Below are 18,056 nucleotides of genomic sequence, written 5' to 3'. Positions count from 1 at the left end.
CCCAAAGCCCAGGTCCAGCTCCAGAACCCGAGAGCCCACCTCCAAGGAGAGGAACTTCCACTCCAGGAAGAGTTCAAGGTAAACTTCCTTTCCAGCCTCCAAGCACTCAGGAAGGAAGAAGATGGGACATAACGGGCAAGAGACACAAGGTATCCTACTCCAGACTCTGATGCTAACTCCTTACTCTTACTCGAAGGGCAGAGGACCCTTCATTCTAATCTTCTATGTCCCTCCTTACATGGTTTATTAGCCAGTAACAGCTGTTTCCATAACAAAAACTGCAGCTTTCTTATCGAACCCTTGAGCACGGGAAGTGCTGGGGCCTTTAGTTTTTTGCTTCTGCGTGCCTGTTACACCCTTCCTATTTAAGGAGTGGTTCCCCCGGTGAGGTCTTGGGGGTAGGCAGGGGCCCCCTCCCACATTAAGCTAAAAATGTCCCAGTGCTCTTCTAGATACACCGGGGAGACGTTACTGGTTGCCTTAGAGCAACAAGACCCAATTCTCTTATTCTGCCTCATGTGACATCCTGGCACCGGACTTTAAATCTGGACACACGATCAGCAGTGGGAGGTGGCTGTGAGTCTAGCTGCGGCACCCTGGATGGCTTCGTGGCCATGCTGCCAAAAACAGGCTCATTTTTGACATACACGAGACAGAAGTAAAAATATTTATTTATCTTCGGAATCTGGTCCCACAAAAAGGCCAACACTTTTTCTTTCAGTTGTCTTGACCCTTCAAAAAATCGATCTTCAATTAAGAGGTAAAGTATGTTGGTAAAAAGCAAATTTCGAGGTGTGCTCAGATAAAATTATTTCTCATCAACCAGTAAAACAGGCAGCCCTAGTCTCCCAGTTCACTCAGAACTCCTTCCGTCGTGTACAGTCTCTGAAGGAGAAAAGAAAGTAAGAGGCTGTCTGCAAACAAGGCACTTCAGAAACCACACCAAGGAGAAAACCCAAGGCCCCTGGGAACCGCGCTGGGAGCCCGTGAGCCCAGAGAGCTGTCAGTGGACAGGACGGCTGGACCACCCACCGCCATGAGAACAGTGCCGGCTTTCCTGCCTGAGCAGCTTCCAGCACCTGCCTCAGCCCGCACTGCCCACGTGGTGACCAGGCAGCCAGGCCACTTAGCCAAGAAGGAACAACACTTTCTAAAGCTCAGAGCAGCTCCTATGGCGGATAGGGTGGGATGCTTTCCGAGGTCCCTGCTGGGACATCTTCCAGGAGCAGTCCCTTTTGCAAAGATGAGTTAGTGCAGATCAGCACGTTAGCAAAGCAATTAAAAAATTTTTAAAAGCTGGTTAATACTCTTGATTTCCCTCCTGATTATCTGCTCGAGCTGCAGCCTATAAACCTGCCAAAAATCAGGAAGGAATCCCCCCTCTGAAGGCACCGTGAATGACGTGGCTACTGCCAACGAGCGTACAGAAGACCCTCCTCCTTCTGGCCAGTGATCACGGGACATCTGCAACCACTGAGAAGGGCCCAGTGAGGCCAGGTAGCACGCTTAAGCCCTTCTTTTGCTTTGGGGGCTTCTGTTTAATATGGGTCACGTGATGGAAGCAGCAGTCTCAGAGTCTCTCATGTCAAGAGATGGGCAGGGACAGGGATGCTGGGCTTTCCTCCTCGAGCCCTAGGGAACAGTGTGACACTGCACCCATTTACTGCCTAACACGCCAGTCTGTCCAAGTCAGCTGAGGAGGAGAGGAGAGAGTCGTGCTCCAAACAGAGGCTGGCCGGGGAGTGCTTCGTCCTCCTTCCTTTGGCCCAGGTGACGTGGCTTCTTTCCAGAAATTGTATGAGGAAAAAGGGGGGCTACACTCAGATCAGAACTGGACCCAGCCTGTACCTGGTTGAGTCTGGCTGGAAGTCGACCTGTAAAAGGAAAAAAGGGAAGGGTAGGAGAGTTCAGATGTTTGAAAATATAAAGTCAGTAAAATGAAGCTTCTCTCTGGGCAGAAAGAGCTCTAAGAAGTCAGTCCCTGAATGTTCTAGAGCAGGAGTCAGTAAACTATGGCCCAGGGACCAAATCTAGTCCTCTGTTTGTATAGTCATTGGCACAGAGACACGCCCACTCATTCACACACCATCTATGGATGCTTTTGAGCTACAAATCAAAACCAAGTAGAGACCATGAGGTCTATCAAGTTGAAACGATCTGTCTTTATAGTAAACACAGGTGCTGAGTCCTGTGCTACAGCCCATCCCCATAAACAAAGGTGCAGTCAGTTTTTAGTGTCTTTCCCCCTGGACTCCAAGGAAAGGCTTGAAGTTTTATTGAGGCAGAGAATGCAAGCGGGCCAAGGCCGGATCCAAGGTTAACTCTCAGTCCAGTGTCCAGGAGAGCTGGGGCGGGGTTAGGGAGTGTGGAGTGGAGGACGAAGGGGAGCAACTACTGGGGCAAGCAAAGGTGGCTGGAAGACCAGAAAGAGTTACAGCGCAGCCCCAGGTCACCTAGCAGTAGAGAGCAGCAAAAACCCTTCATGAAGCAAAGCCAGCCACCCAAAGCAGGCACTCTGGGGCTCTGCCCTCTGGCTGGCCAGAAAACATTCAAGTCTGAGCTGTAGCTCCAAGCACCAGAAAAAAAGCATCTGGAACAATCTCAGGTTTCTATGGACACAGCCCTGGCCCCAGTCCCACCACAAGAATGTGACCCTCTCCTCACCCTGTGGATTTGGTAAAGTCTCCCCAGATGTCGGTGGTGGCAGTCGTGGCAGGCCTGGGTTGCGGCCAGGATACAGTGGCCCCTCCTACTGACGTCCCCAAATCTGCCGGCAGGGAGAGAAGGAAAGGAGACACAGGAGTCAGAGATCTCTCTTTCTGGTCTTAGTGACCCTGAAATCAGTCTCATGATTCCAGGTGGCCGAGAAAGACACACAGAGACCCACTCTGGGACAAAAAACAAACAAACAAATAAGCTGCCACATTTCTATCTGCTCATGAGCCCTTGAGGCCTCCTGGAGAAAAGTGGAAAACCACATACACACAAGGTGGAGGGCAGGGTGCCGGTGAAGACAAGTCACACATCATCCGTCACTCAGACTGACTCACTGACCAAGCTGAGGTCTTCAACCGCTTATGTTGGCAATCTGTTTAAAATTCACATGCTCCTGCCCTGGCTTCTTCTTCTTCTTCTTCTTTTTTTTTAAGATTTTATTTATTTATTTGACAAAGAACACAAGCAGGCAGAGAGACAGGTAGAGAGAGAGGAAAGGAAACAGGCTCCCTGCCGAGCAGAGAGCCTGATGCAGGGCTCGATCCCAGGACCCTGGGATCATGACTGGAGCCAAGGGCAGAGGCTTAACCCACTGAGCCACCCAAGCGCCCCATCCGCCCTGGCTTGTTGAATGGAAAATACCCCACAGAATGCAAGGTCATCCTCACATAAAGCCCTCAGACCAGGGTCTGGATCGACTAGTTGAAGAAGTTATGCTCCAGACATGTGCCAAGGGCTGGGACCCAAACTGGTTAGGGTTTGGAGCAAGCCTTCCAGAAGAAGTAACACAGGGTGGTCTGTGTGCCCCTTCACCGAGGTGGGGGGCACCTGGGGCAGCCAGGCAGGCTTCTGCGCTCTTCCAGCACTGCCCTCCAGGCCGCTGTCCCTGCTGAGGGCTCTGTGTCCCCCTCTCTCCACCCTCCCACCAATTTGCTATTTCTAATCTGCTCTAGGCAGGGAGACCAGATAACAGCAGGGCCCTCAAGGATTTAGTTTTACAGCTCACCAAATGCCTGCCAAGTGCTTATAGTGAACTGTCCCATTCAGACCCATCACAGTCCCTGGGGGAAGACAGGCCAGGACCAACGGGGTGACTCAATGCACATCCCTCAAGTCGGTTTCCTTATCTCATGCGGGGGTCGGGGACGGTACAGTGACTACTTCACAGAACCAGCCTGGGCTGCAGCAGTCAGAACAGCGGCAAGCCTGGAGGAGGCCAGCACGTGGTGGTGATAACGACCGCATCAGTGGAACGAGACCTACCGAACACGAGCACTTAGTGCTTTAGGTATCGTTTGCAAGTGCTACACACAGATTAGCTCGCTGAACCCTCACAAGAAACCCACACTGTAGGTTATCATGACCCCCCTTCAGCCTAGAGATCAGAAAACAAAGGCCCAGAGAAGCAGGCAATCAATCTTCTATCACACAATGGATAAGCCAGAACATGAACTCAGCCAGTCTGGTTTTAGAGGATATAGTAAGTGTTCAACAAACGGTAGCTCTTCGTGGCTCATTATCTGACAGCATGCTATCTGCAGACACACTGACTGCCTGTCTTGTACATTAGAACCTAAGCCCTTGGGGTGCCTGGGTGGCTTAGTGGGTTAAGCCTCTGCCTTCAGCTCAAATCATGATCTCAGGGTCCTGAGATCAAGCCTCACATCAGGCTCTCTGCTCAGCGGTGAGCCTGCTTCCCCCTCTCTCTCTGCCTGCCTCTCTGCCTACTTGTGATCTCTGTCAAATAAATAAAATCTTAAAAAAAAAAAAAGAAAAGAAAAGAACATAAGCCCTTGGGGCGCCTGGATGGCCCAGTTGAGTGTCTACCTTTGGTTCAGGTCATGATCCTGGAGTCCTAGGATCGAGCCCCACATCGGGCTCCCTGCTCAGCCAGGAGTCTGCTTCTCCCTCTCCCTCTCCCCTGTGTGCATGCGCTCTCTCTCTAATAGATAAATAAAATCTTTTTTTTAAAAAAATCACTAGAGCAGGGCACCTGGGCGGCTCAGGCATTAAGCATCTGCCTTTGGCTCATGTCATGATCCCAGGGCCCTGGGATTGAGCCCCACATCAGTTCCCTGATCAGAGGGGAGTCTGCTTCTCTGTCTCCCTCTGCTGCTCCCCCTGCTTGTGCTAATACAAAAATTATTTTTAAAAAATAATGTAAGCCCTTGAGGGGCATCTGGGTGGCTCAGTTGGTTGTGTCCAACTCTTGCCTTTGGCTCAGGTCATGATCTCAGGGTATGAGATCAAGCCTCACATCGTGCTCTGAGTTCCGGGTGGAGTCTCCTTGAGATTCTCCCTCTCCCTCTGCACCCATCACTCTTGCTTTCTCAAAATAAATACATAAAACCTTAAAAACAAACAAACAAACAAAAAAACTCCATAGGCTCTTGAGAGCAGGGACTTGGTGCTGTACCTGCAACATCCCCCAGGGCCTAAAACACTGCCTGGCGCGTAGCGGATACTCCGTATGGGCTGTTAAACATGCGCCAGCGACCAAGGGAAGGCCTGAGATAATAGTTCTCCCGCCGTGGTGAGGATCCAAACACCGTTAGGAACACAGATTCCTGTCCACGCTCCTGGCGATGCCAAGGCAGGTGGTCCCGTTATTCTGAGAAACGATGCTGGAAGAATGGTTCCTGGTACCAGGGCAGAGGCTGGCTGACCGCTACTCCTGCCCACTCCTGGGCTGGGAATTCCCCCAAAGGCTGAGGTTGGAAGCTGACCACCAGATGGGGAAGCCTCTGTCCACACCCTTAAAAGGGAAAGAAAGCAGGCTTCCTGCCTAGATCCTGCTTCCTAGAACCTAGTGAGATCTGTGTGGAGAAACCAAGCTGGGATAATCACCCAGCCTGGGAAAGGCCTGGAACCTCAGCTAGGCTGGGTGGGTAGGGTCGGGGGCCAAGGAAAATGGGCTAGCTCCCCAGCACTACCGATGGCTGGTACTGGGCACTAAGTTCTGGAATCCTGGGGTCACCAAAAGGCATTCCTTACACCTTAGAGCAAACACTAACACAGTGTGCTGGGGGAGTTGCCTCTCTACTTCCCAGCATCCCGAGGGCCTTACCAAGGAGCTTGCTCTAAATTAAATCCCTAACTTTACCTCCCACCACTCACTTGACTTACGATACATCCATTTCCCTACACACACCAGGTGTTTAAAAATTTGAGCCCTTCTCCTACTCTTCTGTCTGGAAGGCCAAGCGTCCCCTGCCCCAACCTCCTTCTCCAAGGCCCACCTCAATGCCACCTTTTCCACGGAGCCTCCCCACATCATCCTGGCTGGTCGTATGTGGACCCATTCATTCGGTCTCTGTGCCCTGGGCTCCTGTCTCCTAGATACGAGCAGAGCTTGTCTCTCTCTGTCACTTACTCACGTGACAACCACTGAGCAGCCTCTAAGAACCAGGTGCCCACACACTGATGATTTCACAGCAAATCAGTGTCACAGCAAACAGGCTGCAGCCCCCGCCTGGCAGGGGTAGACAGAGGCACTGAGCGGGGGATGTAGCAGGTATCAGAAAACAGAGGAACCCCTTACCCAGCCCGGGCAGGATCGGCTTCATGGTATCACAGACAGGTACCAAATGATGGACAACGTGAGTGAAGGCGGGAATGGCATGGGGCCCCAGCTGCTGGGGTGGGGGGGGGAGAGGAACCTGCAGGTGCAGCTTACTGACCTGAACTGGGACCAACCGCTGTCTGGACGAGTGATCCCCCCACAGATACCTGCTCCCCAGGGGGAGGGATCAGGGTGGAGGTTTTTCCCCCGGGGGGTGGGGGAAGCAGGCTCAGTCCTCCTGTGCTGGCAGGCCGTGCTCGGGGGGTCCCAGCTGCTCCTTCCTTCTTCTTCATGTTCTGAAGAGAGGCGAGGAATGCAAACCAGTCAGCTCTGCTGGGGACCCCTGCTTATCAGAAAACCCCACAAAGAGGGCCAAGGTGGCCCCCAAGCCCCAAACGTCTATATAACCAAAAGGTAATCAAGAGCCATCCAGCACTCTCACTGTTTTGAGTGGTGGTCAAGGCATCACAGTTCCAGAGTGATCCCAAATACGTCCCATCAGCTCTGGCTTCATTAAGCAGCAGGGAAATACAATTTAAAACTACAAATCAAAACGAGTGCTGTGGGGCGCCTGGGTGGCTCAGTGGGCTAAAGCCTCTGCCTTCGGCTCAGGTCATGGTCCCAGGGTCCTGGGATCAAGCCCCACATCAGGCTCTCTGCTCGGCGGGGAGCCTGCTTCCTCCTCTCTCTCTGCCTATCTCCTCTGCCTACTTGTGATCTCTGTCTGTCAAATAAATAAATAAAAATCTTAAAAAACAAAAAAACAAAAACGAGTGCTGGGTCATCACACACACACTGGAACAGCAGGGATGCAGACTGTCGGTACTGACAAGGGCGGGGAGCAGACAGAAGCCCCTCGCACAGCACTACCTGAACTGCTGACCCTGCAATTTCCTGCTGGAAACAGACCCCAAGGAAACATACTCATGGCACCAAAAGACATGCCCTTGGACGTCCATAGCCACCCCATCTGGAATAGCTCCAAATTGGCAATTACCCAGTATCTACCATTGATTAAAGAATAACACTGGGGGAACCTGGGGGCCTCCGTCAGTTAAGCGTCTGGTTCGTGGTTTTAGCTCAGGTCGTGATCTCAGGTCGTGGGATCGAGCCTCCTGGGGGGCTCTGTGCTCAGCAGGGAGTCTGCTGGAGAGGATCTCTCTCCCTCTGCCCCTCCCCACCTCGAATAAATCAATCAATCTTTAAATAAAAAACAAACCCACAAACAGTAACGCTATGACACATTCTCACAATGAAATACGCCACTGCAGTGACAATGGACAAACCACGAGCAACAAAACAAAGGCAGATTTTGTCTGAAAACAAAATCCAGGGCATTCAACATCAGGACGGTGGTGGCTCTGGCATGTGGACGGAACAGGAGACGCGCTTCCAGAATGCTGATAATCTCTGCTTCTTGACCTGGGGGCTAGTTTGCATGGGTCCATTTGGTTTTCAAAGATTCACTGAGTTCTGCATTTATGAGTGTGCATTTCCTGTATGTGTATCATACTTCCATAAAACATTAAAAAAAGGCGGGGGGGGGGCGGGTGTCTAGCTGGCTCAGCCGGTTAAACATCTGACTTTGGCTCCGATCATGACCTCAGTGTCTTGGGATCGAGCCCTGCACTGGGCTCCCTGCTTCTCCCTTTCCTCTCCCCCTCTGTCCCTGCTCCTGCTCTCTCTTAAGTAAATAAATAAAATCTTTAAAAAAAAAAAAAAGACAAAATTAAAAAACAAAAACCTGAGCACGGATGTGAGCCAGAAACCAGTGTAAGTTACGAAGATGAAGACAAGATTACCCACTTGCAGTCCAAGACCACAGCCCTGAAGCCAGAACCCTCAAAGGCCTCGGTGAGAGTCCACCTGGGCTGGTTATTTTCAGCTCTATGATCTGGGCAAGTCCCTTAAATTCTCTAAGCCTCAATTTCCTTGCCTGTAAAATGGGAGAATGTTTATTCACGTAAGTGCCTAAAAACACTACCTGGCACACAGGTGATGCTCATTAAATGTTAGTTTCCTCCCAGCAAGAGAGGAGTCACACCCCGACCAGTCCACTGGACATGACCTGTATTTTCTGTTAAGGGCCAGTTAGCCAACGTCAAGGGTCCCAAATCATCACCAGCATGAAGCAGAAAAGAGGAGAAAGAGATAGTAAATAAAGGGAAGTAAAGAGGAAAAACATTATCTTAGGGTTACAAAGTTTCTTCAAAAAACATTCCCATGTGTCCTTGGATCCCCCAATCACTCCAACCCCACTGCCTGCAGTCAGGTGAGGACCCAGTCCGGACACCCAGCCTGCCCTACCTTTTCCCGTTCTCCACAGGAGCTAACAAGCGGAAACCCAGAGGCAGGGCAGCTCAGGGTGAGACATGGGGCGTCAGGACACCCCCACCACCAGCAGAAGCTGCCCATGATTCCCAGCGCCCACCTCAATGCCTTCCTGTCCAGAGCCCTCCCTATTCTTCCTTGAGGAGCAAGGCCAGGACGCAGCTGACCCCCACTCTAACAGCCTGGTCAGGAACACCAGCTCTGGCGACAAGGGACTGATGCTTCTTCTCAACTCAGAGGCTTTGCACATGCTGTTCCCTCTGCTTGAACGGCCTTTGATCCCCCCTCCTTCCCCTTCCTTACAGGTCACTTTTTCTCGGAACCCTTCCTCGCTTCCCTTAACTACAGGCTGTGTGCCCCTCCTCTAGGTGCTCAAGGCGTCCCCTCCCCGGCTGTGGTCGCATCTCGCCTCCACCTTCTGTTTAACTCTGAGCTCCGCGAGGCCAGAGCTCTCTCGTTCACCCCCAGCACAGGACCTGGCAAAAGGCAGCTGATCCACAAACATCTACTCAACCAATGGAACTGAAGCTTAGGAAAAGGGCAGGCGGGCTCCGGGCCGGGGCTGGGGGCTGGCCAACAAAGCCAAGTGAGGTGGGACTCACCGCGATGTTGAGCTTGATGGTCTGGCCCTCTTTGAAGCCTAGGTCCAACTTGGGGCCCTGGTCTGGGTTCTGGGCCTGTTTCGCAAATTCACACTGCTGTTTCACCCACCTGGGGAGAGGACGGAAGAAAAAGGTGAGGAAGAGACCCGCTGCCCTGCATTCCACTCCCTCACGCCCCCTCCACCTGCCAACCGTCCGGGAAGAGGTTTTACATGGCAGAAAGAGCACACGCAGGCTTGGGAGCTGGGCCTGAATTCGAATCCTGATTCTGACACATAAGTGGCTGCGAGCAGATCAGTTCCTTCATCAACAAAATGGGATGACAGTTACGTATGTGTTAAACACAGCTCTGAAAATTCAGTGAGCTCATGCATGCAGACAAAGGTCCTCACACCGGTCTTCAGGAAATCGGAGAACTGGCCCTCTCCCCCCTAGCACTTGGCATGTGGACCAGGACAACATATCCACACCCCCCACACATAAGGACTCATAAGGTAGATGGTGAGACAAGACAGATGCCCAGGAAGAGGTGAGCAACACAAAGGTACCCTCCACCCCCCATTCGATACCCATCTAGCAGCCACCTGGGAAGGGACAGCAGGCCAGGGAAGAGCCAGGGGTGCCCACGTGAGTGGCTGCACACACACTAACTCGACAGCAGCCAGAGACGGAGGCCTGAAGGTGAGGGGAGCAGTTTTTCCTGCCCCGTCTTTCAGCTTTCGAAAGGACTCCCAGACAGTGGCCACCTGCCACCACTTATTGTATCACGGAGGAGCAGGCTCAGGAAGGCCCCAGGAGCCCCGCACGGACTCTGGCTCCTCTGGGGCCTGGTCAGGGGAGAGGTATGGCACCTCAGAGGCTAGGCTAGCTGACCAGAGAGATGGGCCTGCGGAAACGGAGAGGACTGGAAAGCAGAGAAGGCAGCCTGCCCGCCAGGAGCAGGGAGTCTCTCGGGGGCTCTGCGAGCAGACGAATCCCACACAAGCACCTAAGTATCCTAGGCTGGGAAACCATTCTGTCCCAGGAAAGCAGGGAAAGAGGCATGAGCACGGGTGTCTTGGAACCACTCACTTGAAGTGGTCCTGCAGCGCAACATTGAAGTCAAAGGCATCGCCTCGGTCCACGAAGCCAATTCCAATAAATGCCCGGCGCCCTGGGGGACAACACAGGATTAATCCCACTCGCCAGAGGCAAAGGAAACTCTTCTTACAAGGAGGAACCCCCGAGACCCACACGCACCGTTTCCATCTTCGATGCGGATAACGAAGTACCTGCTGGAATCCGTCACGCTCTCGACGGCCGTGCCAGGAAACTGATCCACTGGGGCCTGAGCAAAGAGCTCCCCTGGAAGCACAGGTTAGGGTGAGCCTGGAGGCCCCTTCCCGCCTGACATTTCTTTTTTTTTTTTTTTTAAGATTTTATTTATTTATTTGACAGAGAGAAATCACAAGCAGGCAGAGAGGCAGGCAGAGAGAGAGAGAGGAGGAAGCAGGCTCCCTGCTGAGCAGAGAGCCCGATGCGGGACTCGATCCCAGGACCCTGAGATCATGACCTGAGCCGAAGGCAGCGGCTTAACCCACTGAGCCACCCAGGCGCCCCCCGCCTGACATTTCTATCAAACCACTGCGGCCTTTTTCCTAAAAGGCATGGAAGGCAGCGAGGCAAACCTTACTCCAGGGTTCAAATCAAATCCATTCTGATGGAAGAGAGGACACAGACGTATAACCAAGCAAAGGTTTTAGTCAGGAGTGGCCTGCAGGTCAGATACAGCCCAAGGTTAGTATCCTTGATTTAAGTGCCAAACTCTTCAAAATCAAATTACATGCAAAATCATCCAGATTTCTGGTCTTCCCTGGCAATCAAACCTCTAGCGATGCTGAGACTCCATCCGCACAGGAGAGCTCGGCTGGAGCCCACCTGCCTGCACCGGAGGGCCCTAGTCCAGGAACAGCACCACCTCAGGAAAGGCCTGGAACCCGAGGCAGGACTGCAGAGAAGCTGCAGAACCCAGTGAAAGGGGCTTGAGGGCCCACAGAAGAACCTGAAGCAGGGTCGCCGGGGTGGCTCAGTCGGTTAAGTGCTGCCCTCGGCTCTGGTCATGATCCCAGGGTCCCAGGATCGAGCCCCACATCGGGCTCCTTGCTCAGCGGGGAGCCTGCTTCTCCTCTACCTGCCTCTTTCCTTGCTTGTGCTTTCTGTCTCTCTTTCTCTGACAAATAAATAAAATATTAACAAGAAGGAGGATCTGAAGCAGCTGAGACAGGACAAGAGGACCACCAGTTTTAAAAGAAGCCCCTGCCGAATGCATCTCTTGTCACTCCGGCACTCTAGGCCCCGGTGCGGTGCATGCCTTTGGGGGCATTCTGAACTCGTGTCGCTTCCACAGGTGGTGACCTCTGTCGGAGCTTCTGGTACTCGATCGAGGCTCCTCTACTCAGTGCTGGGGTTCACAGGTGACTGTAATCAAGGCTCAGCTGAATCCAAACTGGCGGCCCTCGAGTCTGTCGCTTCTTGGTAATTTCTCCGTGCCCCCTACCCCAGCTTGGCCCTTGGGGATCTAGGACCCACCTGGATGCCTTTGGCCTAGAGCAGTGATTCTCAACCAGTGGTGGTTTTGCCCCCGCCCCCAACCAGGGACATGTGACAATGTGCAGAAACACTTTTGGTTTTTCACAGCTTGGGGGGTGCGACTGGCATCTGGTAGGCAGAGGCCAGAGATGTTGCTACATATCTGACATTTGACTTGACAGTCCCAACACTCCCCTGGCCCAGATGCCACTAGTCTTGGCCAAGAAGGAGCGCGGAGCGAGAGACAAGAGGACCCAGCAGGCCTGACCCGGAGACACAAGCATTCCTAGGGCGGCTCCTGCAGGGGAGGCTCAGCCCTGGGCAGCCGCTGTTCCACTAGGCAGGCACCTTAAGTCCATTCCCAAGGTCCCCAGGAAACAGCTGTTGCCATCCCTTGTGAGATCACCTGGAACACCCCGGAATTCTCAGGCCTCGTCACAGCAGCTGTTTTTTCAAACTCCTCTACAGCCAATACCCAGCCAGCGCCATGTTCCATACGCATCAATGCTCTGGTCACCTTGCAGTTCACAAAACAGTTGGATAAATGTGTGCTCACTTCGTATTTCCAGCAATCTTGTGAAGCAGGAGCTAATGTGATCCCCATTTCAAAAAGGAGGCCAAGGCACCAGCAGTCACATCGCTCGCCAAAGGTCCCACGGCTCAGACACAGAGACTGCAGTTCTCAGAGGAAGCGGTTTTGCCTGTGGCGCTTTACAGCTGGTCCCACCCGGGAGAATCTCTTACACGTTAGAAAAATAAATGACCGAAGGCTGTAGCCCCCAACTGAGCAGCACCAAGCCCAACTCCGGCTCTGGGGGCTGGGGCTCTTTCAGGCTGCGGTGGCCTCCACAGCTCACCCGGAGGCCCTGGGGGCACACGACTTCCAGACAGATTTCCCCTAAGGTGACATCTGCCAGCTGACCCCAACACAGCCCAGCTTGGCTTGTCCTTTCACCAAAGAAACCGCTGAGTAGGACAACTTCCAGCACTTTCAGTTCATGGGCGTGGTCAGTCTGGGGAGTTACCATTCAGTTGATAAACAAAATTTCTGAGGAGGAAGCCTTGCTCAGCGGCACAGTGTTGTGCGTCTCCCCCTGGCCAAGCTGGTCTTAAAGGCAAACTCTGGGGCTTCCTACCTGAGACCAACTTGTCTGTCTCATCTTCCTGGATTCCAAAATTAGTATGTTCTTAAGGATGCCCCCCACCAAAGGCAGGTGTATGACAGGAAATGCACCCTTTTACACCTGGAGACCAGGCTTTCTACAATTAAAGGGGGGGGGGGGGATGGAGGCGGCTTAGCGGGCCGCTGGGCCTTTGATTTGGAGGATCAGTTCCCGTGACCCGAGTGGACTCGCCAGGGCTGCTTCTCCCTTCACAAAGTAGGAGGCACAGCATCTCAGCCCCACAAGGGCCTCCCTGGCCTTTACCTGAGGTCCTGTCCTCCAGCTTGATGTAGGCCACCTGCCCTTTTGCAGTGATCCGCAGCCGGCCACTCCATGATGGCTGGTCCAGCTGCCACTCCGCGGCCCTACGGGGACAAAAACCATTGAGCCTCTGCTAGGGGGTCCTGCTCCTTTACTCCAGGGCTGGGGACGGGAATGGGAAGGGCATGTGGGCTGCCTGCGCAGGACCAGAGGCTGTCAGACTTTCTCCGAAAAGGACCATCCCATCTCTGTCACAACTACCCACTCTGCTGCTGTAGGGTGACAGCAGTGATACAGAGTACAGCAGCGTCTTGGTGCTTTATATATTCTATCTGAACGTCTGCTGCGGCGTGTGACTGTATTTCAGCGCAACTCTCTGGACACGAAAAACCTGAATTTCACGTAATTTTTGCATTAAGAGATATTCTTTTTAAATGTTCCCTAACTACTATTTAAAAATATAAAAACCATCCTTAGCCTGTGAGACATACAAAAACACAGTGGGTCGCAGTTTGCCGGCCCCAGTTCTAGACTACAGAGATTTTTCTCAGAAGCAGGACTTCCAGTTTTCTTTCAGTAAGAGCAGCAGCTCCTGGGCCTGCTGTTTAAGACACTGCCAGGCTGCAGTGGCGAGAGTGACCACCTGGGACCAGTGAGATGATCTTCGAGGAAAAGCAGAGAGCGAGCAATCATTAGCAGAAAGAGAAAAAGAAAGCAATTATACACCTGAGAAAAGTGAATCCAGGAAATTTAACCCCAAAGGTGTTCCAGGCCAAAAGAACCCCAGGAAACCGTGGACCTATCACAATAGCTTCTTTGGGGACTTTTAAAGTAGTAACTTCACATTTTACTTCTAAGAAGCAATTCAGTAAAATCCCCAAATAGCAAGAACTTTGGGTGTTTTCAAAGGCTCTTCCTGGAAGTCCCTAAGCAACACCATTAACTACAGACACAGGTCTTTTTGAGGACCACACAAATGCAGACTCTGGATTCACAAGTCAGCTGACTCCGTTTCAGTTCCTCCTACTGGGGCAACACAGGCCTCAGATCCAAGCTAACTGGAGCTCTCAGGGTCAAGGGCAGGGGCTGCCGGCTTCCTCTACGCCAAACCAGCCAGCGGGACACTTGGGAACCTCACTCTTGCGGGGACCAGGAGGGACAAAACCCATCCTACTGAAGGGGATCAGAGGAGGCTGACCATCCTGGGTTCGGTGTCCCTTCTCCAGTCTGATAACAGAAAGCGGATGTGTTTTTGGAACGGCTTCTCTTGTTGCTTTCAAACTACTTTCTAGTTACACCACGGATGTCACAGGTGTTCAAACAAGTAATCTGCTGTCTAGAAAATCAGCCAGGCGTCTGTGTTAACACACCTGGAGAGTAACAAGAAGCCAGATGATGTGGCCACTCCACCATCCTTGCGATGCGGGCCAATCCCGTATTTCCGAACCACGGAGACAAAAACATGGCCTTCCAAAGCGACTCCACCCCCACTCCAGGGGCACAAAATAGCCACAGACCAAGGTTGTCTGTAACAGGTACATCTCCCCTCCCCCACCTTTTCACAGATAATGCACAGGCTTGGTAACAAAATGCAAACAGCACCAAAAAAAGCATATGGCGAAAGGAAGTCTCCTTCCAACTCCCGCTGCCCTCCCGTAGCGCCCTTTCCTGCGTTCCCTTCCAGACCCTACAAGCATCTGTCTATCCGTCTCGGGTGAACGTTTCACCGGAGAAGCGCGATGCACTCCTCCCAACCGCCACCAGCTGTGATAAGGACTAAGGTTCGCGCCAAGGGAGCTGGGCAGGGAGGGGTCCCCGGGCTCTGGCCATCCGCCTACAGCTTCCTCAGACGGGTCCTTTTGGCCGGTTCTGAGCTGTTTTCCTGCCCCTGGGGATTTCCGCCCGTGATAGGACCCTCCCCCCCACACACACACCCCTTCAGGCTTTTCAAGGTTCCCCTCAAGGCCACCAGTTAGGGCTGAAAGAAAAGGGCTTGTGACACCACCACCCCGAACCACACTTAGGGGACCGGCTACGCACGGCTCCAAAGCCCTCCCCGCGCTGGAAGCCCCGTGCGCCGGCCTGACACAGCCCCAAGTCTGGGTCTCCCTCCTCGTTCTGGCCTCGAACTGGGAGAAGCCCCCGCATTACCTCCCGCCTCTCCCTTCAACCGGCCGGAGCCGTCCTCGGCTCCCATGGTGGGCGTGTCGGGCGGCGGGGAAGCGGTTAAATCGGGGTTAGCCTGGCCCGGCGGCAAGCGGTCACCTGTAACCACGGTTGGTGGCTCGCGGCGGGATGCGGTAGACGTGGACCTCCGGCTTGACACAGAGCACCGACTCGTACTCTCCCTCCTCCATCTCGACACCCGGAGCCCACCGGACTTCCGGCTCCTTCCTAGCCGCGGGACCGGAAGCGGCTCGACTCTATGACCCGGCTCAGGCTAGAGCGGCAGCTTGCGAGCCTCAGCACGTCCGTCTCCCTCCCGCCCTCTGCTGGCGACTCTGGCTCAAGACGCGCGGCGGACGGATCCTGGAGCCGTGCGCTGAGGCACAAGAGGTTTTAGGGGCTTTGGGCTCGTACGAGGCCTTGTGCGCAGCCGAGAAAACTTCAGTGCCGACCCCGCTGCAGTCCATTGTCTGGTTGTGGCTCATCCCCATCCCCTCAACACTTACACCTGCATCCCAGCTGGCTGAAATTCAAAGCTGTATCTGCCTACACAGCTCACCCTGAAGCCAGTATGGTCTCCAGCCTCTACTTCCCTGGGCTCTTCCTGAACGTCCTGCCTTCTCCTGACTCTAGAAATCTCCACGGAGGCTCTTCCTCCTAGAGAGAGGCTGACCTGAGCCACCGCTACGTGGGGCGCCACCCTTATCCTCACCCACCACGTGCCCAGTGTGACGTCCACTCGACAAAAGATTAAAGTCTAACTAACATAAGCCTCGAAAAAAGACTCCCAGTCCTCGTGGATTTCTCATAGAATGTCGTAGGGGATACATTTTGTCCTACCATAGTCAAGTTCTCCAAATCCCTTCTCCTCGGGGCGCCTGGGTGGCTCAGTGGGTTAAAGCCTTTGCCTTCAGCTCAGGTCATGATCCCAGAGTCCTGGAATCGAGCCCCGCATCCGGCTTTCTGCACAGTGGGGAGTCAGCTCCCCCTCCCCCCGCCCCCGCCTGCCTCTCTGCTTGCTTGTGATCTTTGTCAGATAAATAAGTAAAATCTTAAAAAAAAAATCCCTTCTTCTCCTGTGCCATCCCTCATTCATTCGTTCCACTATTGTGAGGGTGCTGATCCCGCCTTTGCTTCACTGAACGCCCGCACACTTGCTCCACCTGCGCATCCCCGCTCCGCGCTCTCCTTGTACTCACGCTGTCGAAGTTCTTTATTACAGAATTAATCTAATCTTTTAAAATATCTTTTTTAAAAAGTTGTGGTAAAATATACATAGCCTATACTTGACGGCTTTAACCATTTTTAAGTGTGCAATTCAGTGGCGTTAAGTACGTACACAATATTGCATAACTATCACCACCATTTCCAGAATTTTTTCACCTTCCCTAACAGAAACTCTATACCCATTAAGCAATAACACCCCATTTCCCCCTAGCCCCAAGCCCCAGGTAACCTCTGTTCTGCTTTCTGTGTCTATGAAATAGCCTATTCTAGAAATCTCATGTAAGTGGAGTCCTCCGGTATCTGTCCTTTGAATCTGGCTAATCTCACTTTGCATAATGTTTTCAAGGTTCCTCTCTGTCCTAGCATCTAACAGAATTTCACTTCTTCTGACAGCTGTGGGAGCAGGGCAGTCCCCACTTTGTTTACCCACTCCTCTGTTGATGGACATTTGGGTTCTTTCCACCTTTTGATTACTGTGAAGAATGCCACTAAATTTGAGTCCCCGTTTTCAGTTCTCTTGAGTATTAATCTAGAAGTGGATTTACGGGGCCATATGGTAATTTTGTTTAAAGATTTTATTTATTTGACAGAGAGACATAGAGAGAGTCGGAACACAGAGGCACGGGAGAGGGAGAAGCAGCCTTCTCGGTGAGCAGGGAGCCTGATGTGGGACTCGATCCCAGGACCCTGAGATCATAACCTGAGCCGAAGGCAGACACTTAACGACTGAGCCACCCCGGTGCCCACCAAATGGTAATTTTATGTTTAGCTTTTTGAGGAGCCACCAACCTGTTTTCCTTAGTGGCTGCGCCATGTTACGTTTGCACCAGCTCTGAACAAGGGTTCCGGTTTGTTCACATCTTCACCAATATCTATTTTCCATTTCTTTGATCACAGCCATCCTGGTGGGTGTGAAGTTAACGTTTCTTTATGTGAATTGCTTTAACCTCTAATTTCAACGTTGCTCATTATCGTGATTCTCTACAGCAGAGAAGAAATTGAGAAATGGCCCAGAACATGAGATTTCTTCTTCCCTCTTCTTTGATCCTGTCTCTCATCATCCTAAAGTCCTAGAGTGCCGAGGACAGAACTCCCCTTTGAAGGTGGAAGGGGAGATACACCAAGAGGGGCAGGGAAGGTGCACTCCCCCTCGCATTCCCTCTCTCCAGCCATGAGCTTCTACTTTTTAAAAAGATTTTATTTATTTATTAGAAAGAGAGAGGCAGAGAGAGAAAGAGAGAGAGAGCACACGAGTAGGGGTGAGGGGCAGAGTGAGAGAGAAAGGCAGACACCCCACTGAGCAGGGAACCCTACATGGGGCTCGGTCCCAGGACCTGAAGATCATGACCTGAGCTGAAGGCAGCCACTTAACCAAATGAGCCACCCAGGGGCCCCAGACTGTGAGCTTCCTGAATGCAGGACCCTGTCCCCTCTCATCTGTGGGACCCTGTATTCAGCCAC

At 52.7% G+C, this 18,056-nt stretch overlaps 1 protein-coding gene across 6 annotated transcripts; it reads right to left on the bottom strand.

Annotated features, from left to right (window-relative positions):
- Positions 1-653: 653 nt before the first annotated feature.
- Positions 654-15,626, bottom strand: NECAP2 (NECAP endocytosis associated 2). Of its 6 annotated transcripts, none has more exons than XM_059136374.1 (8): positions 15,468-15,626; positions 13,206-13,306; positions 10,450-10,554; positions 10,282-10,363; positions 9,211-9,319; positions 6,396-6,573; positions 2,665-2,752; positions 654-1,874 (listed from the first exon to the last, which is right to left on the bottom strand). In XM_059136374.1, exons 1-8 carry the CDS (start codon positions 15,557-15,559, stop codon positions 1,826-1,828), a joined length of 804 nt encoding a protein of 267 aa, XP_058992357.1. In that variant the 5' UTR covers positions 15,560-15,626; the 3' UTR covers positions 654-1,825. The 6 variants fall into 6 exon arrangements, with proteins under 6 accessions (XP_058992357.1, XP_058992358.1, XP_058992355.1 ...); XM_059136375.1 differs by having other exon boundaries at positions 2,665-2,749; XM_059136372.1 differs by lacking the exon at positions 2,665-2,752.
- Positions 15,627-18,056: the final 2,430 nt, after the last annotated feature.

Source organism: Mustela lutreola, chromosome 10 (genome assembly GCF_030435805.1).
Source record: "Mustela lutreola isolate mMusLut2 chromosome 10, mMusLut2.pri, whole genome shotgun sequence".
NCBI classification, from domain to species: domain Eukaryota; kingdom Metazoa; phylum Chordata; class Mammalia; order Carnivora; family Mustelidae; genus Mustela; species Mustela lutreola.
This window is presented reverse-complemented; position numbering and strand designations above follow the sequence as displayed.